The sequence below is a fragment of the Heptranchias perlo genome, chromosome 10 (genome assembly GCF_035084215.1).
Source record: "Heptranchias perlo isolate sHepPer1 chromosome 10, sHepPer1.hap1, whole genome shotgun sequence".
Lineage (NCBI taxonomy): Eukaryota > Metazoa > Chordata > Chondrichthyes > Hexanchiformes > Hexanchidae > Heptranchias > Heptranchias perlo.
Window position 1 is genome coordinate 54,772,738 of NC_090334.1, and position 27,342 is coordinate 54,800,079.

Below are 27,342 nucleotides of genomic sequence, written 5' to 3' on the forward strand. Positions count from 1 at the left end.
AATTGCGGAGGCTCTGGCCACAATCTTCCAATCCCCCTTAGATATGGGGATGGTGCCAGAGGACTGGGAGATTGCAAATGCTATCAAAAAAGGGGAGAGACATAAACCCTGCAAGCGCAAGCCAATCAGCCTAACGTCAGTGGTCAGGAAACTTTTAGAGACAATAATCCAGGACAAAATTAATTGGTACTTGGAAAAGCACAGGGTAATAAATGAAGTCAGCACGGATTTGTGTTTGGCTAATTTGATCGATTTCTTTGATGAAGTAACGGAGAGGATTGATGAGGATAGTGTGGTTGATGTATATATGGACTTTTAAAAGGCATTTTGAGGAGGAAGCACTCCAGCCCTCGCGGTGCCCACCGGTCGCGGAAAGCCTCAAGTGTACTGGCGACACCGCGTGCTCCTTCCCCAGGGCCACCTGGGCATGGAGAACATACAAAGAGAGGCAGACAGTCAGAGCGACCGCCCCCATGGGCAGTGTCTAGCCTGGACCTGCAGATGGCCACTTTGGTCAGGTCCAGGAGTAGACCCATGAGGAGGTCACCAACAAACAGTATTCAATTTTAATGCGAGGAGCTGGAGTACTCGAATCAAATTGCACCTCCAACGCTGAGAATGTAAGCACCTACAAACCAACCGTAATATCCTGTTCCCGCGTCTTCTAAAGTTTAGAGATTACACGTCGATCATTTTGGATGAACAAATAAAGATCGAGTGATTTATCTCAGAATACTTGCATCAACGGTAACAGAGATCCAATATGGAACCTGCAGTAGTGGTGTTTGTAAATATCACCAGTGCGCCTGTACTACGAACATAAGTACAGGCCCGCACTTTGATCTCGTAAGTCGTCTTATCCCAACGGTTTAATTTTAACATAACAAATGAGCCAGTGCGATAAATATATTTTAATGCAGATGCCTACTGACTGCATGTTTTTGCACTCTACCTCTAACGATGCCTAATAGCTTCTCTTCTCGCCCCCGCACTGTCACTTCTGGAGTTCCTTTGGCCCAATTTTTGAACCACATTTATCCCATCTATGTAAAGTTTTACTAAAAAATATAATGACTTTTCCCTATTAGACACATAACAAAAAAATTGCTTTTAAATTTATTTGTTACGCCACTGTGTGATTTTCTCACTGAATAATTATTGCAGTTAATTTCTGGTTTCAATAACATTGGTGGATTAGTGAGATTTTAATGGTCCTGAACGTGCAACCAAGCTTTTTTATATCACAACTGCACAAGCTTCCAAATAGTAATAGGTGTTTTAAAACCTTTGTATAATTGCGTTACATTGCAATTGTGCAAGTCATTGCATAAATGCTCAGCAAGAAGATTCTCACTTTCGCATTCAAACTTGTGATCAGTTGTTAAAGCCTTTTTATGGTACCAACATCAATAGATTCTGAAAAATCTGTTTGAAAGGGGCAAACTGGAAATCCAGGAACAGGCGAAACAAATCTCCTTCACAAGGCCAAATATTGATAAACAGACTTGTAGGATCGCAAACACTGGCAGACGTAATATCGCAAAAATATTTTTCTATAAATCAAGCAAAATTTCTAAATCATGTTCAGAAATGGTAAAAATGAAGGGGGGGGAGGGGGAAATAAGAGAACAAACCCACCCAACTGCAACCTCGTAACATACTGCGGCTATGGCCATGCACTCTGGGAGGTGTAGTTTTTATCTGCAATGGCAGTGGCGACTTGAACATTGCTGTCTCCGCGAGACGGACCACAACTCCCAGCGAGCAGTGCGTTGCTGCATTACCTCATCCACTGCAGTGTCACCTGACGTGGCAGACTCTACTCAGTCACTGGGCGGGTGCGGGTCTGGGTGGTCTTTAACTGCGCGGTGCTGGGGCAGTTAGCGGTCGTTCACCATGTCCGAGGGTGGTGGCGAGGACGGCTCGACCGGCCTCGAAGTGACAGTGCAGAATGTGGCCGACGTGTCGCTTTTGCAGAAGCACATCCGAAAGCTGGTGCCGCTGCTGCTTGAAGATGGCGGCGACGCGCCGGCCGCGCTGGAAACGGCCTTTGAGGAGAAGAGTGCGGTGGAGCAGATGAAAAAATTCCTTTCCGACCCACAGATGCATACAGTGCTGGTCGAGCGAACGACTCTGAAAGGTTTGTGCGGGTCGAGACCTGGTCAATGTAACGTGAATCTGCAGGGTTCCGGGGGCTCCGAAGTCTCCCTTCCTTTCCCCTCCCCCCCCCCCCCCCCCAATCTCCCTCTCGGCCGCACCCAACTGACAGCTGGATGGCGGCGGCCCGGGGGAAAGCTGGGACCGAGAGGGGGAAATAATCGCTTCGAAACTGTAGTGTGATGGGTTTGATAAGGAATTGCGGGGAAAACTAAAACAAGTGAACGAGGCTAGACGGGAGTTTGAGCTGAATGTGGCCTGGAAAAAAGTATGCGGCAGACAAAAGGAGGAGGGACCGCTCCTTGTGCTAGCTCCCGAGCTATGCAAGGTTTCACTTGGGGCGGATGTCCCTCCCTCCTCTCTCATTACTCCCCTGCACGTCAAGCTGTGGAAAACTGTGTTGTTTTTGGAGATATTAAAAAAACCCACCTGTTTTTTGTTTTGAGTTATGCATGACCGCCCACTGTTTAAATAATGATCTTAGGAACATTGGATTAACATTCTGTTTAAATGTAGCATTTATTCCTATTAAAATATGATTGACTACAAGGAGGCTTGCCTTTGCGAATGAAGCCGTGATTTGGTAGAGAGGAAATTTATAAAAGCTTTGTCTCCATCAATTACTTCTGAGCTAAGTCAGTATATAGGTAGGTGCACTTGTGTTTCACCACCACAACTTGCGAGATGATCAACTCCTGAATATAATCACACCATTTTCTACATTTCTAATAGACATTTTGGTGTTAGCTTTTTATTGATAGGAGTTGTCGATGCTAGCTTTCAAAACATGCAATTGTGACCTCCCCTCCCCATTGTGTACAGGCTTGTTCGGTAAATACATTATCCCACCGAGATAATTGTCCTAGTCCATTCACAAATGATAAAATATGAGAGCAAGATCACTGTTTGTTTGGCTTTGTTTTTAAAAACTGAAGAGGGCAGATTTGAATTTGGGCGAGTGCATTTGGTAGTTCCATGTAGCCATGGTAAATTGTTTTAATACTATAGTGTTGTCTAGCTGTATTTACAGATTAATGGTTCAAAATGAAATGTTGAATTTCAGTTTGTTTAGTGTAAACATTTGTTATGGTGTGTATCAGAATTAATTGTATCTTTTTAGTTATATAAGAATTCATGAATTATGTATGTTTTCAATGCTGCTTGGTATTGCAGTGCCCAATGACCATACCCCAACAGTGTTTAGGTTAGGATCCTTCTGCATTGCAGTGTTCTTGAACTGGATCTTGTCATAACCTTCAACTGACTTTTAAAATATGAATATCCAATCCATAGATACATTTTTCAGTGATCTCATATGCAAGTTATGGAACACTTTTTATATAAAAAAATCTGTTTCATTTAGACTATACAGTGAGGAAATTAGCTTTAAGGGTGTGACATTTGTAGAGTTCATGTTGATTTTAGTGGTGGGAGGGGGTTTGGCTCTTTGTAAATTTGCAAATTTCTTTGCAGTTTTTTGGGTGCCTGTAGAAAGAAAGACTTATTTGCTAGTCAAAATTTGAAGTAACCTCTTGTCATACAGATGTTTCTTGTTAAAGAATTCTGAAGCATGTTTTAACATTAGTTCTGGAATTTTATTTTGTCCACCTTTTATAGTCGTAATGTTTTTTGCCTGATTGAAGATACCTCCTATTAGGGTGTTGTCATTGCAAATCTTCAGTTGGCCACTAGGAGGAACATGAAAGCAGCTGTGGGTGACCTTTTTGTCTTTACATGACAAGCACCCAGCCTGTCCATGGCACATGCGTATGATAGTTTGGCATGAAATATGTGTTTATTGCTCTAGTGCCATTTGCAAAACATCTGAAGCAATTAAATAACTTTAAATTTTACCATAAAATTGATTTAGCAAGTACATTTCATTTAAAACAAATTGCTTGATTGTTTACCTAATAATAGATGTCATCATTTTTTACGTATTTTAACATAATTGTTTACTTAATAGAGGATGTTGGCGATGAAGGGGAAGAGGAGAAGGAGCACATTGCTTACAACATTAACACTGATATTCATTATGGGCTTAAGTCTAACAGGTACTGAGTTTTGGATTTATGAGCATTTGTACAGACTGGTCTTATTTGGCTAAAATGACAGTTAAGTTCAGTGATCTATTTTAATAGTCCCTCTAAAAATAGGATCTGTTTTTAATTTGTGAATGCAATATTAATATATAAACTACAATCTTCAATGCATTCACTGTCTCAAACCTATTGGGTTTGAACAAAATGTAATATATCAGTATGAGTGATGTTGAATACCATTTGCCAAAGTTCTCTGATCTAAAGTGTATTGCTAACAAGTGGCTCTGGTGTGTTTTTAATTAATTATGAAGTTACATTAGTATTTGTGCTCTACTTGCATGATGATTTTACAATGAGATTAATTTGCTTTTGGTCAACAAAACTCTTGTGTTTCTTTCTTTGAGTTTGAATATGTATCTTTATTTATTTATAATTTAGTCATTTAAGATTCAATTCCAAAATGTTTATCTTTCTAGTTTGGCCTTCATCAAGCGTACTCCAGTTATTGATGCAGATAAACCAATTTCATCTCAGCTGCGTGTTATAACACTAAGTGAAGATTCCCCATATGAAACATTGCATTCAATTATCAGCAATGCAGTGGCTCCATTCTTCAAGTCGTACATTAGAGAGTCTGGCAAGGCTGACAGGTACTTGTTTGTGTCAGTATATTACTTCTACATTTGTATGTGGATAAGTCCAGCAAATATATATAGATTGCCCCTACTTTTAGAATGTCACAGATATCTGCTAACTTAATCTACAGTTGATTTGCAGTGTGATCACAATCTTTGATCCTTCAGTTTGAAAGTTATTGCATGTTGATTGTAAGGAGCATTCCAAATGTCTGCCATCAGATGCAGTTAGCAAAATTGACTGAAAATTAAACCATGCTGCCCACCACCTCCACAATATTATAAAGGAATGATTAACTGAGAATAATCAAAATGTGGGGTATGATTACATTTTTAAACTATTTGAGCCTTGCTCCCAATTTGATGTGCTATGCTCTGCTCTCTTTCTCTTCTTCCCCCCCCCCCCACCCCCAACCAGTTAAGATTGGTATCTGATTGCTCTGATATTCATCATTCTCTTCTCATGTCTCTCATCTTGCCCATCATCCTTGCTCTGAGGCTTCTGCAGGACTGCTCTCATTGGACAGTGCAAAAGAAAGTCCTCTGCAGAGTTTAGCATTGTGTACTCTGTTGTGGCTTGTTCCAAAGTCAGGGTTCCATAGATACCATCTTTGGTGCAGTGGTGTCATTTACTCCTGTAAGTGGTTTAAGTATTTTGCTTCTACGGGAGTTGACCCTCAATGCCCTATATCTAACTGTATGATAATGTAATCTGGGCATGTAATAGTAAGTCTCCTTTGTGGCTTGAACTGATATTTGTGTCTGTCGCACAAAACTTCAATCTCTCCAGCACACTGAGCAAACACTTGGTGAGATGAGACTTGATATGAATCAATAAGTTGTTTTATTTCACAGTAAAGTGAGCATAAAGAGCTGCAAGTATGATCAAACTCAATTAAATCAGTGCAGCTGATCTTCATGTAATAATATGGCCATTTGTGTAATAACATGGTGGGCAAGGCTGTTTAACTTTGCTTTCATAAAGCCTGAGACCAAGCCATGAAGGGAAAAGCCATGGGACATCTTCATTGGTGCTCAGTAGCCTCTGTTTCATTTCAGCCAAATCTCAAAAGGAAGAAAATGTATGCTTATATAAAATAATTGTGTTTTCAATGCTTTTTTCCATCGATGAATTATTTATTATCTGCTTTACCAGGGATGGTGATAAAATGGCACCATCTGTCGAGAAGAAGATTGCAGAGCTGGAAATGGGTCTTCTACATCTGCAGCAGAACATTGAGATCCCAGAGATCAGTCTCCCAATCCATCCAGTCATTACCAATTTAGCCAAGCAGTGCTATGAACGTGGGGAGAAACCCAAAGTGACTGACTTTGGTGATAAAGTGGAGGATCCAACCTTTCTCAACCAACTGCAGTCTGGTGTGAACCGTTGGATTAGAGAAATCCAGAAGGTAAGAGTTAATCAGTTTAAATTTCAAAAGAACAAAGGGTATTAATCTTGGGCAGTCTGATGCAAGCCTTTGGCTTCCTATACCATGGTACTGCAGCCAATTCGGAGATAAATATGTAGACTCTGCATGTTAAGCAAAACCTCACATAGTTTCATGTAACAGATGCTGAACCAGATTTAATACTAGCAAGAGAGTCTAGCGAAGTGTTGTGTGGAACCTTTTAAAATTATTTTTGTATGTAATTAAGTATAGTTATAGATTCTGCAATCAAATGAAATCTATTGCACTGACTTGTCTACTACTTTTTACATTTTGCTTTTAATGGGCCAGATTTCTTAGTTTATAGCAAAGTTAGTGTTTGGTATTCTTTTGTTGAAAGGTTAGGAGAACACCAGAGGGTGCATATCGATTTCATCAAGTTAATTTCAGTAACAAGGGTTTCTGTTCAACCCTGGGTACTGCTCTATTACCACATTTTGTGTGTATAAGGTCACACTTCAGGTTGTCTAGAGCAAAAGTTCATTTTTGGGATTAGTCCTTTATGGTGAACACAAGGAATATCTGGTGAAGCCCTAAAAAGTAATAGGAAGCTTTTAACAATCTTATTTGAATTTGTTATTAATAATGCTGAGGGAATAAGAACATTACAGTTTATTTAACAAACATATAAAAAGTGCTGTTATTTCAAATATTGAATCAACACTCAGCATGGTAAAAACTTCTCTCCCTAGTCCTTTTTAAATTTTAAAATGAATTCTGCTACTTGTTAGCTATGGGATTTAGTGTTGGAGGTTGGAACACTTCATTTTCCCCACTCTTGTCACTTAGTGTTAGGATCAAGCATTCCCGTGTTGTTATCGATGATAATCAATTGAATAAAAACTTTAATTAAATGAATAAATAAAACAAGGTTAGATAGAGATGGCAGGTGGTGTGTCGTAACTGCAGCATGTAGGAGTTTGTGGAGACCAGCAAAATCCCCAACAGCCACATCTGCAGTAAGTGTCTGTACTTCGGCTCAGAGTTGTTGAGCTGGAGTCTGAGGTGCAGACATTGCGTTGCATGCCAGGAGGATGGGAGAATTATCTGGACGTTTGGATTCAGGAGGCAGTCACACCCCTTAAGTTAGGTAATAGTTCAGATTTGTTCAGTGGCCAGGGGCAAGAAGGTGTGACTGCGAGTCAGGCAGGTATGGGGGACCAGGATGTAGTGATGGAGGAGCCTCAGCCCTTTACCTTGTCCAACAGGTACAAGGTACTTGCCTGTATGGATAAGAACAAGGGCTACAGGGAGAATGGCCAAACTGATCACAGCACTGTAATATAGGAGGCCATTTAAGCAGGGGGAGTAAAAAGGAATGTAGTCTCGGATAGACGCTGTTCTCTGCAGCCGCGACCGAGAGCTCCGAAGGGTGTGTTGCCTGCCCGGTGTTAGGGTTAAAGATATCTCCTCGCAACTGTAAAAGAACTTGAAGCATGAGGGGGAGGATCAAGTTGTTGTGGTCCACGTAGGAACCAACGACAAAAAGTAGAACTACGAACAAGGTTCTGCTGAGGGAGCTTGGAGACCAGGGGTCTAAATTAACTTCAAAGATAATCTCTGGATTACTACCTGAGCCATGTGCAAATTAGCATAGGATCATACAGATCAGAGAGCTAAATGCATGGCTCAGGGTGGTATGGGTTTCGATTCACTGGGCACTGGCACCAGTACTGGGGAAGGAGGAAGCTGGTCCATTGGGACAGGCTCCACTTAAACAGGGACCAGTGTCCTGGCGAATCGAATAACTGACTTTAAACTAAAAAGGGGAGGGGGGGTGGGGAAAGAGGAGGGGTCAGGTGAGGGGAAATTTAGAAATCAAGAGAAAAGTCAAGGCAACAGATCAGTGTAGTGATTTGGATAAAGATAAGCAGACTGAGGCAGCAAGGGACAGAGAGTTTAACAGTAATAGTGCGTCAGCGAATAAGGTCAAAGCCGGGGAAAATGGTAAAGTTAAAATTAACGGCTCTTCATTTGAATGCACTAAGATAGACGAATTAGTGGCACCAATAGAGATAAATGGGTTTGATCTAATAGCCATTACAGAGACATGGTTGCAAGGTGACCAAGGTTGGGAACTAAATATTCCAGGGTACTTGATGTTTCGAAAAGAAGGGGGTGTAGCCCTGATGATAGATGTCATAAGGACAGTGGTGAGAAAGGATCTTGGCTCAGAGGACACGGAAATAGAATTATTATGGGTGGAAATAGGAAATAAGAAATAACAAGGGGCATAAAACACGGAGTAGTTTATAGGCCGCCTAACAGTAGCTTTACTGTTGGACATAGTATTAATCAAGAAATAATAGGAGCTTGTAACAAAGGTAATGCAGTAATCATGGGGGACTTCAATTTTCGAATAGACTAGACAAATCAAATTGGCAAAGGCAGTCTGGAGGACGAGTTCATGGAACGTATTCTAGAGTTTCCTAGAACAATACGTCGTGGAACCAACCAGGAACAGCTATTTTAGACCTTGTATTGTGTAATGAAACAGGGTTAATTAGTAATCTCAAGGTGGAGGATCCTCTGGGGAAGAGTGATCATATGATAGAATTTCACGTTGAGTTTGAGAGTGATGTACTTAAGATTGAAGCTAGTCTTAAACTTAAAGCCAATTACAAAGGTATGAGGGGCAAGTTGGCTAAGGTAGATTGGGAAATTAGATTAAAAGGTATGACACTAGATAAGCAATGGTGCACATTTAACACAATATTTCAATATCCTCAATGAATATACATTCCGTTAATAAATAAAAACTCCATGGGAAAAGTGATGTATCCGTGGCTAACTAAAGAAGTTAAAGATAGTATTACATTAAAAGAAGAGGCAAAGAAGAGTAGTAAGCCTGAGGATTGGGAGAGTTTCACAAACCAGCAAAGGAGGACCAAAAAATTGATGAAAAGGGAGAAAATGGAATATGAAAGTAAATTGGCAAGAAAAATAAGAACTGATTGTTAGAGCTTCAAATATGTAAAAAGGAAGAGAGCAGCAAAAGTAAACGTTTGTCCCTTAGAGGCTGAGACAGGAGAAATTATAATGGGGTATAAGGAAATGGCAGAGACGTTATACAAATATTTTGTATCTGTCTTCACAGTAGAAGACACAAAAAGCATACCAGAAATAGTGGGGTACCCAGGGTCTAATGAGAGTGAGGAGCTTAAAGTAATTAATAACAGTAGGGAAAAAGTACTTGAGAAACTAATGGGACTAAAAGCCGATAAATCCCCTGGACTTGATGGCCTACATCCGAGGGTTCTAAAAGAGGTAGCTGCAGAGATGGTGGATGCATTGGTTATGATCTTCCAAAATTCCCTAGATTCTAGAATGGTCCCAGTGGATTGGGAGGTAGCAAATATAACCCTGCCATTCAAGAAAGGAGGGAGAGAGAAAACAGAACATCAGAACATAAGAAATAGGAGCAGGAGTAGGCCAATCGGCCCTTCGCGCCTGCTCCGCCATTCAATAAGATCATGGCTGATCTGATCCTAACCTCAAATCTAAATTCATATCCAATTTCCTGCCCGCTCCCCGTAACCCCTAATTCCCTTTACTTCTAGGAAACTGAACGAGAACTAGCCTGACATCAATTGTCAGGAAAATGCTGGAGTCCATTATTAAGGAAGTGGTAACAGGGCACATAGAAAAATCATGATTAGGCAGAGTCAGCATGGTTTTATGAAAGGGAGATAGTGTTTGACAAATTTATTCGTTTTTTTGAGGATGTAACCAGAAGGGTAGATAAAGGGGAACCAGTTGATGTAGTATATTTGGATTTTCAAAAGGCATTCGATAAGGTGCCACACAAAAGGTTGTTACACAAGATAAGGGCTCAATGGGTTGGGGGTATTAGCATGAATAGAGGATTGATTAACAGACAGAAAACAGTAGGGATAAATGGGTCATTTTCAGGATAGCAGGCTGTAAATAGTGGAGTGCCGCAAGGATCGAGGCTTGGGCTTCAGCTATTTACAATCTATATTAGTGACTTAGATGAAGGGACTGAGTGTAATGTATCCAAGTTTGCTGACTATACAAAGCTAGGTGTGAAAGTAAGCTGTGAAGAGGAGTGTCTGCAAAGAGATATAGACAGATTAGGTGAGTGGGCAAAAAGGTGGTAGATGGAGTGTAATGTGAGGTTATTCACTTTGGTAGGAAGGATAGAAAAACAGTTTTTTAAATGGTGAGAAACTATTAAATGTTGGTGTTCAGAGAGATTTGTGTGTCCTCATACAAGAAACACAGTATGCAGGTACAGCAAGCGATTAGGAATGCAAATGGCATGTTGGCCTTTATTGCAAGGGGGTTGGCGTACAAGAGTAAGGAAGTCATACTACAATTGTACAGAGCTTTGGTGAGACCTCACCTGGAATACTGTATACAATTTTGGTCTCCTTATCCAAGGAAGGATATACTTTCCTTAGGTGGTGCAACAAAGGTTCACTAGATTAATTCCTGGGAAATGAGGTTGAGTAGAATGGGCCTATACTCAGAGTTTAGAAGAATGAGAGATGATCTCATTGAAATGGAAAAAATTGTTAGAGGGTGGATGCGGAGAGGTTGTTTCCCCTGGCTGGAAAGTCTAGAACTGGGGGCATAGTCTCAGAATAAGGGGTCGGCTGTTTAAGACTGAGATGAGGAATTTCTTTACTTGAAGGGTTGTGAATCTTTGGAATTCTCTACCCCAGAGGGCTGTAGATGCTGAATCGTTGAATATATTCATGGCTGAGGAAGATAGATTTTTGAACTCTAGAGGAATCAAGGGATACGGGGATCAGGCGGGAAAGTGGAGTTGAGGTCAAAGATCAGCCATGATCTTATATAATGGCGGGGCAGGCTCGAGGGGCCGCATGGCCTACTCCTCCTATTATGTTCTTATGTCGTAGTCCAGTTAAATTCAAAACAATGCTTTCTCCTTGTCTCAGAAAAGGGCCCCCCATTGTAATTTTTTTCCCCTGCTTCCCACAACAGCAATGCTTGTCCCCTGAGCGAGATTGCAAGTTAAATGAATCATTTTGTGTTGTGGACCCACACTCACTAGCCACTGAATTGAAACTGCCCAAACTCGCTTTACTCAAACCCTTGTAGTTAGAAGAGAAGACTTTAATCAAATCAGTCTGGGTTGGATTTGGTTCCAGGCCTCAGTATTGAAAAGGTAGTATATGAACTCACTGCCACCTAGTGCCCAGATTTTTATTTTCCCTTCTGCAATTTTCTCCAATCTCCTCCACTATGCCATTGAGATACAAACCTATTGCTTTGTTGCCCAAAATGTTCTATTATTAAAAAGCCCACATATCTTGGCCTACACACCAGCCCTCAATTCTTGTTTTTCCCTGTATTCTCTCCTGCAAATTGAAAAGACCTAAATCAACATGCTCTTTTAGTGTTGTGACTCAGAAATTGTCAACCTTCAATTTTGACCTTTTCCTGTCCCAACCAATTCTTCCTTTCTCCTGTCTTTCCCCAGCCCCAGAAAAAGACGACGTGCTTCTGCTTTTCTTCACATTGTCATTTGCCAAATATTTTTTTCTGGTAAATTTCACGCTTTTCTCCCCATATCTCTGAGGTTGTGATTTTACAGGACCTGACAGCTGGCTCTGCACTGCTTACCCAAGTGCAATTCTGCAGGAAAGGTTTAATACCTTTTTGATTGTGTGCCATAATCTCCTGAGGGGTCAGACAGTGTTACTTGGATAAAAGTAAAGTGTTCTAATGATGCATGGTTTCTCAAATAACAGTCAATTGATCACAATATGCTTCCATGGGGAAGAGGAGATGTCACAGGTGTATAAATGAACCCTTGTCCATAGGGTACAGGCTAGGGGGGTAGAATGTAGATGACATCTTGTTTTATGTTGCCAACCCCAGCAGCTCCCACCTCGACATCTTCTAGTCTCTTCGCTGCATTTGTATCACCTCCCACAAACGATGAGTGCTGATGGAACTGTGGCTATAATAGTATGTTCCATCAAACTTTTTCTGATCTTCCCCCTGCCTCCAGCTCTTTTTTGGTTGGAGAGGTCCTGAGGCCACCAAAGACATGATTGACTTGCCATTTCCTGACTTTTGCTCCAGGCAGCAAAAATTGCATGCCTCAACACTGCTCCAACTCAACAAACTCTTCCCTGTCCCAACAAGCCTGTGGACAAAGAACCTGTGGGCCGTTTGCTAAGTTGAACAAGTGATGGACTGATTTCAGCTGTAACCTTGAAAACTATGCTACACATTCCATATCCCCTTGCACTTGTTTACAGCAGTGCCAAAAGCACCCCTAGCGAGATCAGTTATCACTTCCTATGTTACCTTAGCCCCCTGGCGGGGGAAGTTTCCTGACCTTGCCAACTAGTAACCCCACCAAAATCTGAAGAGCTCAATGTATGTAGCTACAAGTACGATGTACTGTAGCTGTTGAGGCTAGGTCAATTGAAATTTCAAAACCGAGTGATCAATTTTTGTTAGGCAAGGATATTAAGGGTTATGCAACCAAGGCAGGTAGTTGGAGTTGAGATACAGATCAGCCACTATCTATCTAATTGAATGGCGGAACAGGCTCGGAGCTGACTGGCCTGCTCCTATTACTATACAAAACATGTACACCATTCTATATTCTAGTGTAACCTCATTTAACTCGATGGCTGATACCTGTGGAATTGTACCCTAGCAAGTAGATAACTGCTTTAAGGGAGGAAAAAAGTTGATGTCTTTTTAAAAATAATAGTCAGACAATAGTGTGGTCATTTTTTCCTTTATGCTTTTGAGATTCATTCACATTTCTGTCTACAAACATTTAATGATTGTGAACAAATTTGTCATGAATTTAAATTCATGGGTGGTTATGTATGATAAGTTTCCAACTGAGATGAGGCAAGAGCAGCTTTCAAGCAGCATTGCAGGAGTAGAAACTGGGAAATATGGAAGATTGTGTCCAGATGTAGCAAGTGTTCCAAAGGAGAATTGCTTGCTCATCGAACGCTTACCTTGTAGAAGCACGTTTTTAAATTTTTACTATGTATTGGGATTTTCAAAATATCAAAGCAGATAAATTTCTTCCTGTTTACTTCACTCCTGTCCTGATGTCTGTCTCGTTATGGCTCCATGGGTGCCACCCACTCTAGTACCTTGCTCAAATGACCACTCTCCATCTTCTATGAGGGGTGGGGATGTTTGGTATCACAGCTGAGCCAAATTCTGCTCTTTATATGTCTAAACACATGCTCTGTTTTTTGCAGGAGTAATATTAATCAGAAACTGGAGTGGCAATTTTTTTTTTGTTCAGGGGTTCTGAGGCCAGTTGCAGGACCTTGCTGTAGCCTGACTAACCATGTGACTCTGCACAACTAAAGACCTTCCTGTCCCTGTTTATGGCTCAGTTCCACAAATGACATCAAAGGAATTTTTTTAAATGTAAAGATAAAGCTAGCCCATACTGATGTACTATTCTGTCAAAATCTTATTTGTAGGTAACCAAGCTTGACCGTGATCCTGCCTCAGGGACTGCTCTACAAGAAATCAGCTTCTGGTTGAATCTGGAGAGAGCCCTGTATCGCATTCAAGAGAAACGAGAAAGTGGGGAAGTACTCTTGACTTTAGAAATTCTCAAACATGGCAAACGTTTTCATGCCACTGTGAGCTTTGACACTGACACTGGTAAGTAATTGTATACACTTGTGTATATTTAAAAAAAGACACCCCTGAGAAGGCTGTACAATAGCTTTGAGTACCCACGGGGTTTTATTTATATAACTCAATTTCACCTAATCTTAAACCGCAGCCATGCTGGAATACTGTTGTTAAATGCTTTTCCATGAACACTGGGTTCCGTGAAAGTTCTTTTTTTATATAATACCTAAAACCTGTTATTCGTCGGGAAATCCCCAAGATTTGTATTCTTAAAACGTCATCTAACATGTTCTATCTGCCTGAAACAAATCTGTAACTGTATATTTGGATTAGCTTCCTTAGAGTTGGTTTTAAAAACAATAGAAGGCCTAAATGGCATTTTGGTTGGTATTGCCTCTCGTATTAAAAAAAAACCCTAATTGCTTCTGCTCAGATTGATTATTGGTACAGCAAACTGCAGGTTATTTCCAGAAGTAAAAAAAAATACATGGATGAATATTAATGTTATAGAAAATAAACTGATGAACTTTGTCATTTTAGATCTTTAAGTCATCTAATTTTAATACTTTATGCAGGTAAAAGTTCTGAAAATATTCAGATTTGATCACTTTGGTCTAAAAATTTGACTGGTCAGTATTGAAAGAAATTGTATTGCGAAGATCGGGTCTCAAGTCATTAAGCATCTTTATTTTGATAAGATGTATGCAAATAATTTTAATGAACTTGAGATGTTTGACTTTTTAATTGTATGGTGGTATTGTTCTTTCTAAAATAATAGGACTTAAACAGGCATTGGAAACAGTAAATGACTATAATCCTCTGATGAAGGATTTTCCTCTGAATGATTTGCTGTCTGCAACCGAACTGGATAAAATCAGACAGGCTCTAGTTGCAATCTTCACTCACTTGCGAAAAATCAGAAACACAAAATATCCTATTCAGCGAGCATTGAGACTGGTGGAAGCAATTTCAAGAGATCTTAGCTCCCAGTTGCTTAAAGTCTTGGGAACACGAAAATTGATGCATGTTGCTTATGAAGAATTTGAAAAGGTAACTTGAGATTTATATTAAGTTGTGTGCTTTTTTTTTAATGCAAGTGTCGTGAAAATAATTTATTATTAATATGGAACTTTATAAGAAGCCTTTCTTTTTTAGGTGATGGTGGCATGTTTTGAAGTGTTCCAGACATGGGATGATGAGTACGAGAAGCTTCAGGTTTTACTTAGAGATATAGTTAAACGAAAGCGGGAAGAGAATCTTAAGATGGTATGGCGTATCAATCCTGCTCATCGTAGGCTGCAGGCTCGTCTAGACCAGATGAGAAAATTCAGGCGGCAGCATGAGCAACTGAGGGCTGTTATTGTCCGTGTTCTTAGGCCCCAGGTAATTTTTGATACGTAGGAGCCTTAACCAGCGGAAGCTGGGGACTGTATGTTGCAGTGTATTAACTAGAATAACTTCTCAATGCAGTGTCTACACAGTTTCATTAACATTTTAGCAATTATAAATGACTTAAGACACTAGGATTGTTTTGAAAACAGAAGCTGAGACTCAATATGTACATCCATAAGTTCTAACTAAGTAGCCAAATACATTTAAGTCAAAATTCATAAGCAGTTTCCTTGTTTGTTCAGTGTTTACACATTTATCTTGGTTATTTAAACACGATTAACTGAAGTTTAACTCTTTCCCTCCAGAATATTAATCCATGTATTTTACTTGGATGTGTGCTGTTGTGCCTATGCATAATGCTGTATCCTATGTATATAATACTCTGGAAGATAAGAGTTAGACTTCAGTGAATCATATATCTATCCCAAAATGGGCTTGGACACTTGTGGGGGGGGGGAGGGAAAGAGAGGTTGGTTGTGTGTGAGAAAGGAAAAAGAAACACTCTTGCAGTTCAAGAAGCACAATCTGCTTTGAGGAAGGTCAAGGGCAGATAAAATGGCACTGAAGTTTAATGTTTGTGGAGATGTTAGAAAGTTACAAACTAATGCAACCAAATTTGGGGTGCCCATTTTCCCTTTTCTCCTCACTGCTGCGACACTAGTAATCCATAAATAAACCAACCACTACATTCAACCCCCAATTTTGCCAAATCTCAGTTCTGCCAAACCGTAAAGTGATGCTAGACCAAAGGATTTCTTCTCCCCACTCCCAAGTACTTCCAAATCTGACCAGGTTTATTTTGGGGTTTTGACCTGTGTTGGGAGCCGATGACATTAGCACTAGTTTCGCACAATTTAAAAGCAGCAAAGGAAACTCTTGCTTCAGCCAATTTTTGAACCACCTTTATCCCATCTTATTAAAAATATAACTACTTTTCCCTATTAGACATGCAACAAAAAATTTGCTTTTAACATTTCACACCATTATATGGTTTACTCACTGAATAATAATTGGTTATGAAATTAACTGCAATCTAGAATTACAATTGCGTCACTTATTTTTCCTTTTTAAAATTTTAAAGGTGACTGCAGTTGCCCAGCAGTCCCAAGGAGAAGGGCCTGAACCCCAGGACATGAAAGTAGCAGAAGTTCTTTTCGACGCAGCTGATGCAAATGCTATTGAAGAGGTGAACCTTGCTTATGAAAACGTCAAGGAGGTTGATGGGTTGGATGTTTCTAAAGAAGGAACTGAAGCTTGGGAAGCAGCACTAAAGCGCTATGATGAGCGAATTGACAGAGTTGAAACACGTATTACAGCCCGTCTTAGAGATCAGCTTGGCACTGCAAAAAATGCCAATGAAATGTTTAGAATATTTTCTAGATTTAATGCTCTCTTTGTTCGTCCTCACATTCGAGGTGCTATTCGTGAATACCAAACACAGCTAATCCAACGTGTGAAGGATGATATTGAAGCCTTGCATGATAAGTTCAAAGTGCAGTACCCACAGAGTCAAGCTTGTAAGATGAGTCATGTCCGTGACTTACCTCCTGTTTCTGGGTCTATTATTTGGGCAAAACAGATTGACCGACAGCTCACTGCCTACATGAAACGTGTAGAAGATGTTCTCGGTAAGGGTTGGGAGAATCATGTGGAAGGACAGAAACTCAAACAAGATGGTGACAGTTTTCGTATGAAGCTTAACACACAAGAGATTTTTGACGACTGGGCAAGAAAGGTCCAGCAGCGCAACCTCGGAGTATCTGGTCGAATCTTCACTATAGAAAGCACACGTGCTCGTGGTCGTAGTGGGAATATTCTGAAGTTGAAAGTGAACTTTCTGCCTGAGATTATTACGCTTTCCAAAGAAGTTCGTAATCTTAAATGGCTTGGGTTCCGTGTTCCACTTGCAATTGTCAACAAAGCTCACCAAGCTAACCAGCTCTATCCATTTGCTATCTCCCTGATTGAAAGTGTTCGTACCTATGAAAGAACATGCGAGAAGGTAGAAGAGCGAATTTCAATATCTCTGTTGGTCGCTGGTCTGAAGAGAGAGGTACAGGGATTGATAGCTGAAGGAATTGCCTTGGTCTGGGAATCCTACAAATTAGATCCTTATGTACAGCGCTTGGCAGAGAGTGTTTTCAGCTTCCAGGAAAAGGTTTGTCTAATTAATTTCAGTTGTTTTTTGTGCACGACTATAATGAAGTTATTTGTGCACTGGGATAGTTCTGTGTATTGTGAAATACAGCTAATCACCTTTTGCTTAACATTTCCAATTTAAAATGTTTAATTTTTCTGCAAATTGGATTTCAGTGTAGAATTTGTAGTTGAAGATTGACAAAAGTCCTGACTAGGTCTACTCAGTGCTAAATTAATCAGTTCACTGTTTCTAAAAAGTCAGAAGGCTGCTGCAGAAAAGTAATTCAATTAAATGGATGCAGTGATGTAGGTTATGTGCACAAATGTTTCAGGTGGATGATCTTCTAATTATTGAAGAGAAGATAGACCTCGAAGTTCGTTCATTGGAAACGTGCGTATATGATCACAAAGTATTTTCTGAAATCCTGAACCGTGTGCAGAAGGCAGTTGATGATTTGAACCTCCATTCGTATTCCAACCTGCCAATCTGGGTCAACAAGCTGGACATTGAGGTAAGAGCTGCCATAACAAGAATGGTGTTAGAGGATATATAGAACTTTTTTTTTGAAAAGGGAGAGAAGAGATTCTTTTGAATGAGAATTCACTAACTGAACTGTTCTTGTAGATTGAAGGGATCTTGGGAGTTCGTTTACAGGCTGGTTTGAAAGCATGGACCCTGGTTTTGTTTGGACATGCTGATGACAAGGCTGATGTTGATATGGATACAGATGCTCCACAAACCAGCCATAAACCAGGAGGCGAGCCGAAGATCAGGGTAAGACTTTTCTACTTTTAGGTACAGCATAAATTTGAGCGTGTTTAAGTGAGACTAGAAATACTTTCAATCCTGTCCCCTCACTGGATATATGGGCTAGATTCCCAGCAGTATTAGTTCTAAAGTTTTAAAATTGCAAAACAAAAGAACTGGATGAAATCTAAGAACAGGATTGAAGATTATAAGTAGTGTAGATAGTCTGGTGATCTATATTACTTTCAGAACTTGGATGTTTTACTCGTGGTTAGCCACCTCCCTAGGAGATTACATAAATTAGGGAGCCTGTAACAGTCCAGATCATAAATGGGCTATGGAAAGAAGGTCCAAATAGCCTTTGTGTTGCATTAATATTCACTTAAGATTATTACCCCCATTCAAACACCAAAGTTGGGTGCAAAGCACACTAGTGCATGGAGGACATTTTCTACACCAGTGATCCTGGTTTTTATATTTGGATAGTGAAACCCTTTTTTGATGGAGATTCTAAATGTTTACTGACATTTCTACTATTCTGAATGCTGCCCAATCTGTTCTGATGGAATAAGATAAATGGTCAGACTGAATTTAAAAATATAAATTTCCTCCAGGAGTATTTGAAAACTCTTCTCTCCCTCTTGTAGAATATAGTACACGAGCTTCACATCACAAATCAGGTAATTTATTTACACCCACCAATTGAAGACTGCAGATACAAGTTGTACCAAGAGCTGTTTAGCTGGAAGATGATTATCCTAACACTTCCTCGGATACAGAGTCAGCGATATCAGGTAAAGAAAAACAGTGCTAGCTATAGCTTGCATTCTAATGTTTTGGTAGTTTGTGAAGAACTGATCGCCCAGCATTAAATTAGATATTGTGTGTCCTTAGTTGGTATAATTTATGCTAATGTTAAACTTTGCAAAATCAATGAGGGGGTATGTTTTCAGTTTTAATGGCATGATCTTCTCTACAGCTTTGCTTATTTCATATGCAAGATATGTAGTTCTAGTTTTATTTTTACAGGGAGTAAGGCCATCTATTTGTTTTTGTATGGAGAAAGTTGAAGTAAATAGCTGAAGAAATTGAGCTGAATAGAAAATATGCCCCACATGTCAGTTAAAATGCTACCCAGACTTAAGATAAAATTAGAAAGGTACTGGTTACAACCTCTGTTTTGCAATTTTACAAAACATACAAAAATTGAAGATTGTTTTAATTAGATTGTGTAATTATGAAGTTTTTAGTTTACACATTGAATATAAAGTTTTCCTTTTCACTTCAATATTACTGCAGTGAGTGGAAAACTTTTTTTAAAAACTTAATTTTGACTCCATTTTAACTTTCTGGAAAATAGTAGTGAAGTTGCTAATAGCTATAATTTGAAATTCTGTAGGATAAGTAGAAAGTTTTCCTTCAAATACTTTGATTTTTTTTCCCATTTTAGGTTGGTTTTCAGTATGAACTGTCTGAAGAGGAGAAATTCTACAGAAATGCACTAACTAGAATGCCAGATGGACCAACTGCTTTGGAGGAAGCTCATGAAGCTGTTATGGGAATTGTCAGAGAAGTTGAAAAATATGTCAAAGTAAGCATTCTGAAGATTGCTTATATTGAGTTTTAAAAAGACTTGTTGAACAGATTAAAACCGATGTTTGTTGCTTTTTTCTTGGTAGGTTTGGCTTCAGTACCAGTGCTTGTGGGATATGCAACCTGAAAACATCTACAGCCGTCTGGAAGATGATCTGAACAAATGGCAAGCACTGCTTGTCCAAATCAGAAAGGCCAGAGGAACTTTTGACAATGCAGAAACTAGAAAGGAATTTGGTCCTGTTGTCATTGATTATGGAAAGGTAAAAGAGTAATGACATTTTTCCTTTTTTAGTTTGAACTAAAACAAAGCTTTAATTTGCATGTTTATTGGACTGACTTTTCAGTCGGGAAATAGGATATAAATAATCAGACCTGAAGTGTTAGTGTGAAACTGATGCTTATCTCCACACTGTTGCCAGTACTTGAGATTTTTGACTTATCTATATATCTTGAACTGCACTCTAAACTTGTTTGTTTTCTTCAAGGTGCAATCGAAGGTGAATCTAAAGTATGATTCTTGGCATAAGGAGGTTCTCAGCAAATTTGGACAGATGCTAGGTCAGAACATGCAAGAGTTCCATTCACAGATTTCCAAGGTAAGGGGTAAAAGTTTTGGAGTAATGTGCACACCAGTTGTATAATTGGATCTTATGTTGACCAATGCAATTGAGCTTGTCTCTAAATTTTGACTTTTTAAAAAAAAAATCAGTCTCGTCAAGAGTTGGAGCAACACTCGGTGGATACAGCAAGTACCTCAGATGCTGTGACCTTCATAACCTACGTGCAGTCGTTGAAACGCAAGATCAAGCAGTTTGAGAAACAAGTAGATGTAAGTGTTGAGTTGGAATTTCTTTTACCTAGAACTGTTTTTATTTCATTGCATCAATACAGATGACTAACCTGTAGAATTGAAACACAGGGTTGTGAACAGCATACAGGCAAAGTTCTTTTGGAATATGTTGCACAGGGCTGGAGTTATGAAAATATGTTGAAGGTTTACTTGGAACAGGACTGCCTAGTATTGGATAGTTATCACTGTAGAGTGACATGAGTCTTCCCCCACCACCCCCTCCCTTACAACCACCCCCTGGAGTTAATGAGTAGAGTATCAAAATACTGAGCTGCAGGCATTTGAGGAGTATGGTCTGATCAATTATATAATTAGCGATTAATTCTGGATCAATTTTCCATGGTGCAACTCAGCGAGGTATTATGTACACACATGGATCTGATCATTCAGATCCTAATCTATGGAAGGGTTGTGACTTTGCTTAAACATAGGACAAATAGTATAGTTTTAATTTTGCTAACATTTCCTGTGGAGTTGCTTGAGTAAGTCACCGCAAGTGGTCTCTCTGTCACCTCATTGGTTCTGTCTCCTTGTTTTGCTAGTTCTGTGTCTTGATTCTCTTATTTTTCTTAATGTTTGTTTTCTTCAAGCTTTGTTTGTTCATTTTGGCTGAGTGGTCTGGCAGATTCACAGTCTGGTGCTGGAAAATGAAGACAGAGAGCATTATGGACTTAGACTAAGGCAAACCGTGGGAGTGAGCCGTTTGGTCGGACATGGGCTGGGACTAGGCAGATTATGTTACGGGTTGGTGTTACTGGGGGACAAGGGAGTGGGTCTGGTTAGTAATCAATGGGAGGAGGTGAATGAAGCTAAGGGAGGAGGTGAATGAAGCTAAGTGAGGGCAGTGCAGATCATAAGAACCCTTCATGCCAGATCCGTTCATTCCGTCAGGAAGTTAGTGTCAAGCTGGAATTGGAAGCAAGAGCATGTGGATTGAGGATGAGGGACAGCAGTAGTGATTGCAGAAGGGATTGAAGACCATGTACTGCTACGCAAGGATGAGAGATTGGTCAGTGAGTGGGAATGGGACCACGTGGACTTGAGGCAGAGCGACTGCATTGGGCATTGCTTGATGTCTCCATGCTGCCCTCTGGGCTAACCCAGTTCAACCCTGCACAATGAGTAAAACTAATTCCCAGTACTAAGTTTGGAACCAGTAAATTATTTTTGAAGGACTTATAGTTTCTAGGTCCTAGTTAAGATTAACTGAGCCAGGGAAGGCCCAGCAACAAAGCAGGGTAGAGGAGCTGGTTCCGAGCATTGTTAGGTACCAGTAACTTAATTTTAAAGCACTATGGTGTTAAAAACAAATTGTTCCCAGTTTAGTGCTGGGAACTGCTGAAGTGAAACCCTTGTGCCAATCCTACAAACAACATGACAACAAGGAGAAGCGGGTAGAGGTTGAGCAGCAAGGCTGCCAACAGTTGTAGATCAGGGACATTGTTGAGGTTTGTGCCCACCAGGAGGGGTGGGTGCAGAGTGGCAGTTGTCATGAAGGAGGGTACAATTGTGCCAGGCATGGGGACCAGGTGGTCTGCTGGGAGATGGACATAATTTAGTGCCACCTATTGCTGGGAGGCCAGTAGTGTGTGGTAAGTATGTAGGCATTTTAAGTTTTAAATGTAAGGTGCCCTTTCTATTTGATTGGCTGTTACCTCAAGGGGGTTGGAATACAAAAGTGAGTAAGTGATGCTTCTCTGTACTGATGATGTGGAGATGCCGGTGATGGACTGGGGTTGACAATTGTAAACCATTTTACAACACCAAGTTATAGTCCAGCAATTTTATTTTAAATTCACAAGCTTTCGGAGGCTTCCTCCTTCCTCAGGTGAACGTTGTTCTCTGTACTGAGCCTTGATCAGCCCCTATCTGGAGTATTGCATTTGGTTTTGGGCACCAAACCTTAGGAAAGATATATTGGCCTTGGAGTGCAGTGCAGATTTGCCAGGATAATATCTGGGCCTTATAGGTTTAGATTATGAGGACGGGTTGCATAAAGTCAGTTTGCATTCCTTTTTGAGTTTGGAAGCTTGAGGGGTAATCTAATTGAGGGTGTTTAAAATGATAAAGGAAGTCTATAGAGTATATGCAAAGCAACTGTTTCCTCTGCTGGAGGAATCCAGAGCAAAGGGGCATAATAAAATTGGAACCAGGCCATTTAGGTGGTGTTCACCCATGCAACATTACTTTTGAGCCCCAACTCTCCTCATTTGAAGTCCACATAAAGTATGTCTTAGTATGGGGTCACAGAATAGTAGTTAGATGTAGGAACCCAGGTTGGTCTTCCCCTTTTTTTTTCCCACCCCCACCACTCTTTCCAGATTCCAGCCCGGGATGCTAACACCAGCGCTGGCACTACTGCTGTTGCACTGGTTGAGAGGGGCTAACTCAGCACAAAATTATGTCGGTTTCTGGAGAAGGCTTGAAACAACTACATAGTAATGCAAAGATGCTGGCAAACTTACAGCATTAGCTGTTGCAAAGCTTAGATGTGTGAACTTTGCAGTTAATACTAGATTTCACTTTGGTTTTGTGTTGCTGCAAGGAGGTTTGCTCTATTTAGTCTTTGCACTTTTGGCTATATTAACATTTTCAGTCCACTTTCAGCTTTGTGTGGTTGATAGATAAAATCAAAATAAACCCAAGGCCAAGTAATTTTAAGCACTATGATGACTAATCTTATCTGTCTTGATTGTTGCTTTGGTCAGATTAGATGTAACTTTCGAATAAGTTTGTGGGAAGTAAATTGATCATTCTTCCACCTGTAGCTTTATCGCAATGGTCAGCGTTTGCTGGAAAAACAGCGGTTCCAATTTCCTCCATCTTGGCTTTACATTGATAACATTGAGGGAGAATGGGGAGCTTTCAATGACATAATGCGTAGAAAGGACAGTGCTATCCAGCAGCAGGTGGCTAACCTACAAATGAAGATTGTTCAGGAAGATCGTGCTGTGGAAAGCCGTACTACTGACCTTTTGGGTGAATGGGAGAAAACAAAACCTGTAGCTGTAAGTAATGGACCATAATATTTCAAATCTTTATTAGAAATTTGTTGTGCTGTGTTTATCTTGCTACTTTACCCAGTGTACAAAATATGTTTAACGTTTTCGCTAAATGTCTGTTGTAGTTTATTTGAGGCTCTAGCTATGTTCCTTTGAATATGTCTTTTAAATTTCAACTGGGATAATATGTAAAGACTTTGATGTCTATTGTAGTTTTAAAAAGTATTGAAATGATTGTAGGTGCAATTGGTTAGTAACAAATGTTGAATTAAACAATTTTTTTTGTATTCTAAATGTTCTACCTGAGCGTTTGTTAGAGAGATAACAAAGTGCTCTCTTTGAAGTAGTAACTTCATTGCTTTCATAAGTCACTACTTCAAAAAAAAAACCATGTGAAACATTTTGAACTGTTTTGAAGTGAAAGTTCCTATATAAATGAATGTATATTAATTATAAAAAAATAAACTGGCATTTAGGGGAACCTTCGTCCAGAGGACGCCCTGCAAGCACTCACTATTTATGAAGGCAAGTTTGGCCGCCTAAAAGATGACCGAGAAAAATGTGCGAAAGCGAAAGAGGCTTTGGAACTAACAGATACAGGATTGCTCAGTGGAAGTGAAGAACGAGTACAGGTAAACATAAGAAACGTAGGAACAGGAGTAGGCCATTCAGCCCCTTATGCCTGCTCCGCCATTTGATAAGATCATGGCTGATCTGTGATCTAACTCCATATACCTGCCTTTGGTCCATATCCCTTAATACCTTTGGTTGCCAAAAAGCTATCTATCTCCGATTTAAATTTAGCAATTGAGCTAGCATTAATTGCCATTTGAGGAACAGAGTTCCAAACTTCTACCACCCTTTGTGTGTAGAAATGTTTTCTAATCTCACTCCTGAAAGGTCTGGCTCTAATTTTCAGACTGTGCCCCCTACTCGTATGTATTCTAAGAGCTCTGAAGCTTAGATTTTCTGCTGCTGTACAACTATTTCTGGCATAAATCAGACAACTGGTAGCTGAAAATGGTAGGGATTCTGATCTGCTGGAACTCTTTCCAGCTCAGCAAAGTATAATGATGTAGGAAGAGCCTGCCGCTAATGCGTGCTTCATTTTCCTACGTTTGGATGTGCAGGAAGTAATTTTTAAAATCTACCTGAGATAGACAGGGAGTCAGCTACAGCATTGGCTAATTTAAAGGGCTAACCTTTGGAAAGTTGGGTCAAGCATTTCTCTTCCATTTTCGTCTCTGTATCTGCCATTAGCCATTTGTGTGTAAGCTAGGACCTTATCAGAAAATCTAGGCTTGATCAGATGCAAGCTAAAAGTCCATTCTGAATAGGCAAAAAGCAAACTAGTTTAGGCATAGAAAAAGTTATTGCCCGGTTCTGATTATGTATACTTATGGTATGATGTATCCTGAATGTCTGAGCAGATGATGCTTCATAACTACAACTCTCAAACTGACCAATTATCCCTTTTTTTTACTAGGTTGCATTGGAAGAACTGCAGGATCTCAAGGGAGTCTGGTCTGAGCTATCCAAAGTCTGGGAGCAAATTGACCAATTGAAAGAACAACCATGGGTTTCAGTGCAGCCGCGCAAAGTACGAAAAAGATATTTATGACGGTGCCTTTACTTGTGCTCATTTGAGGTTCATTTTTCTTTTTCCAAAATAAGAACAATGAACTAAATTTGAAAAGCTTCTCAGACAAACAGGCTTTGATTGCTATCACCTGTGTTTTGTTGGTTGGATAACATTTATAAAATTTTTTTTTGCTTAGTGTTAGATATGAGACAAGGGAATTGAGGGGAGAAGAGTGAGACAGACATATGCCAGAAGCACACGTGCACACAAACCCAAACTGGAGAGACAGACAGACACACACTCACAAACCCAAACTGGAGACAGGCAGACGCGCGCGCGCACATGCAGACGTGCATGCAGCCAAGCACAGAACACTGAATTCAACAGTTGTAGAGATTTCTTAAACTTGCAAGCAAGTCTTAGACTCCATCCCCACTCCCCAAGTACCGTCAGGCTCATGCTCTCTCTCAGTTCACTGTTGACTGACCACAGGAACCTACTGGTGAGCCAAATCTTAGTGATACCAGACCACAGGACCCCCAGCCCCCACTTTTACCATCCTAGGCCATCCCCCACAGTGTCAACAAAGCCCAGGATTGTCCCCAGTGCAGCCACGCAGCACATGTCATAGTACTGCAAAATGCCAGATACCTACCTCCAACTGGTAATCTTGTGTACAGTTTTGCTGTGTAACCTCCGCTTCAAAAAGGATAACGGCCATACATTAAAAAGCCACTTGATGATTTTCGGAGTTCTGCAACTATACATTATTCTATCTGCAAAGTAAAAATCTGAGTGGCATGTAATAAAAACAGAATTTGGATAATTCAGTCACTATAAATCAGTGGTCTTGATATCCCATACACGACATTACACCTTTCGTGTGATCAATGTATAATATTTCCCCTTTGTCCTTTTTTGTAAAAACAAAACACATAAATCACTTTTTATATAATAATCAGAATTATCAACAGCACTGGGGATTAATATCCTTGTTTCCAGATGCTGATCTGGAACTTGTTCACCCTGACTTGGTATCAGCTGTTCCACATGTACTAAGGCATAAAAGGCAGTTTCTCTTTGTGCAAAGTACTTCCCTACATAATGTTCAAATAGTGATTGATCTTCTGAAGTTCTGTTTGTTGGAATCCTTCTGTGGGTGGTAGAAACCCCTAGAGTAGACATTTAGTTCAAAAATAATGTTTTATAGATAAGTGACACCTCACAGTTGACTAATTTCTACTATTGCACAAAACAGCTTCGTCAGAACTTGGACGGATTGCTTAACCAACTGAAGAATTTCCCAGCACGTCTGCGCCAGTATGCATCATACGAGTTTGTTCAGAGACTTCTGAAGGGCTACATGAAGGTATGTCCTATAAATTTAAACATAACAGAAAAATTTTGTTCATTTGTATGACCAAATACTAAAACCTGAACTTTAAATTTTGGCTTGTAGGTTAACATGTTGGTGATTGAGCTAAAGTCTGAGGCCTTGAAGGACCGTCACTGGAAGCAGCTAATGAAACGACTCCATGTTAATTGGGTGGTGTCTGAATTAACACTAGGTCAGATATGGGATGTAGACTTGCAAAAAAATGAAGCAATTGTTAAGGATGTACTACTTGTGGCCCAAGGAGAGATGGCTTTGGAAGAATTCTTGAAACAGGTTAGTAACTTTTCAAATTCAACCACCACCTTCATGGGGGTTTTAGGATAGAGCACAGGTGGGGAAGGGATTAAATTTGTGAACATTTTAGAAACTTGTTTCCAGGTTTGATGTAATACAGGTTGTATTACACTTGAATAGTATTTGCTTTTTGTAGTACTAGCACTAATGTGTTATAACCAAAATAGAATGTTGAGGTACTATACAAGTGGTACAACTTCCAGTCACTAAAATACTTCCACTAAATTTTAGTCCTTTGTATGCAAAAATAAAATTCAAATACTGATTTAACCATTATATACTGGTCCATGGTTGCTTAGAACATGTGTTGGACAAAGCAAATTTCCTGTAGCCTGTTGGTAATCCAATGCAATTACTCCCCAGTATTGCCTTGTAACCACCAGGGTCAAATTCTGAAATGCCTTACTCGATTGTCTCCAACAGCACTCTGTTCTG

General features: G+C 40.0%; 1 protein-coding gene across 2 annotated transcripts in view; it reads left to right on the plus strand.

Moving 5' to 3' along the window:
• The first annotated feature begins 1,826 nt into the window (after nt 1-1,826).
• Nucleotides 1,827-27,342, plus strand: part of dync1h1 (dynein, cytoplasmic 1, heavy chain 1) — an 84,667-nt gene continuing 59,151 nt past the window's right edge. For both annotated transcript variants that reach the window (XM_067991811.1, XM_067991810.1), the window contains exons 1-20: nt 1,827-2,140; nt 4,124-4,211; nt 4,676-4,849; nt 5,991-6,246; nt 13,749-13,935; nt 14,687-14,958; nt 15,064-15,291; nt 16,382-17,458; nt 17,772-17,951; nt 18,065-18,214; nt 18,835-18,981; nt 19,638-19,778; nt 19,867-20,043; nt 20,269-20,379; nt 20,493-20,612; nt 23,402-23,641; nt 24,112-24,267; nt 25,122-25,235; nt 26,476-26,586; nt 26,677-26,886. In XM_067991811.1, coding sequence (XP_067847912.1) covers nt 1,897-2,140; nt 4,124-4,211; nt 4,676-4,849; nt 5,991-6,246; nt 13,749-13,935; nt 14,687-14,958; nt 15,064-15,291; nt 16,382-17,458; nt 17,772-17,951; nt 18,065-18,214; nt 18,835-18,981; nt 19,638-19,778; nt 19,867-20,043; nt 20,269-20,379; nt 20,493-20,612; nt 23,402-23,641; nt 24,112-24,267; nt 25,122-25,235; nt 26,476-26,586; nt 26,677-26,886 — 4,383 coding nt within the window. In that variant the 5' untranslated portion in view covers nt 1,827-1,896. The remainder of the gene's footprint in view (nt 2,141-4,123; nt 4,212-4,675; nt 4,850-5,990; nt 6,247-13,748; nt 13,936-14,686; nt 14,959-15,063; nt 15,292-16,381; nt 17,459-17,771; nt 17,952-18,064; nt 18,215-18,834; nt 18,982-19,637; nt 19,779-19,866; nt 20,044-20,268; nt 20,380-20,492; nt 20,613-23,401; nt 23,642-24,111; nt 24,268-25,121; nt 25,236-26,475; nt 26,587-26,676; nt 26,887-27,342) is intronic.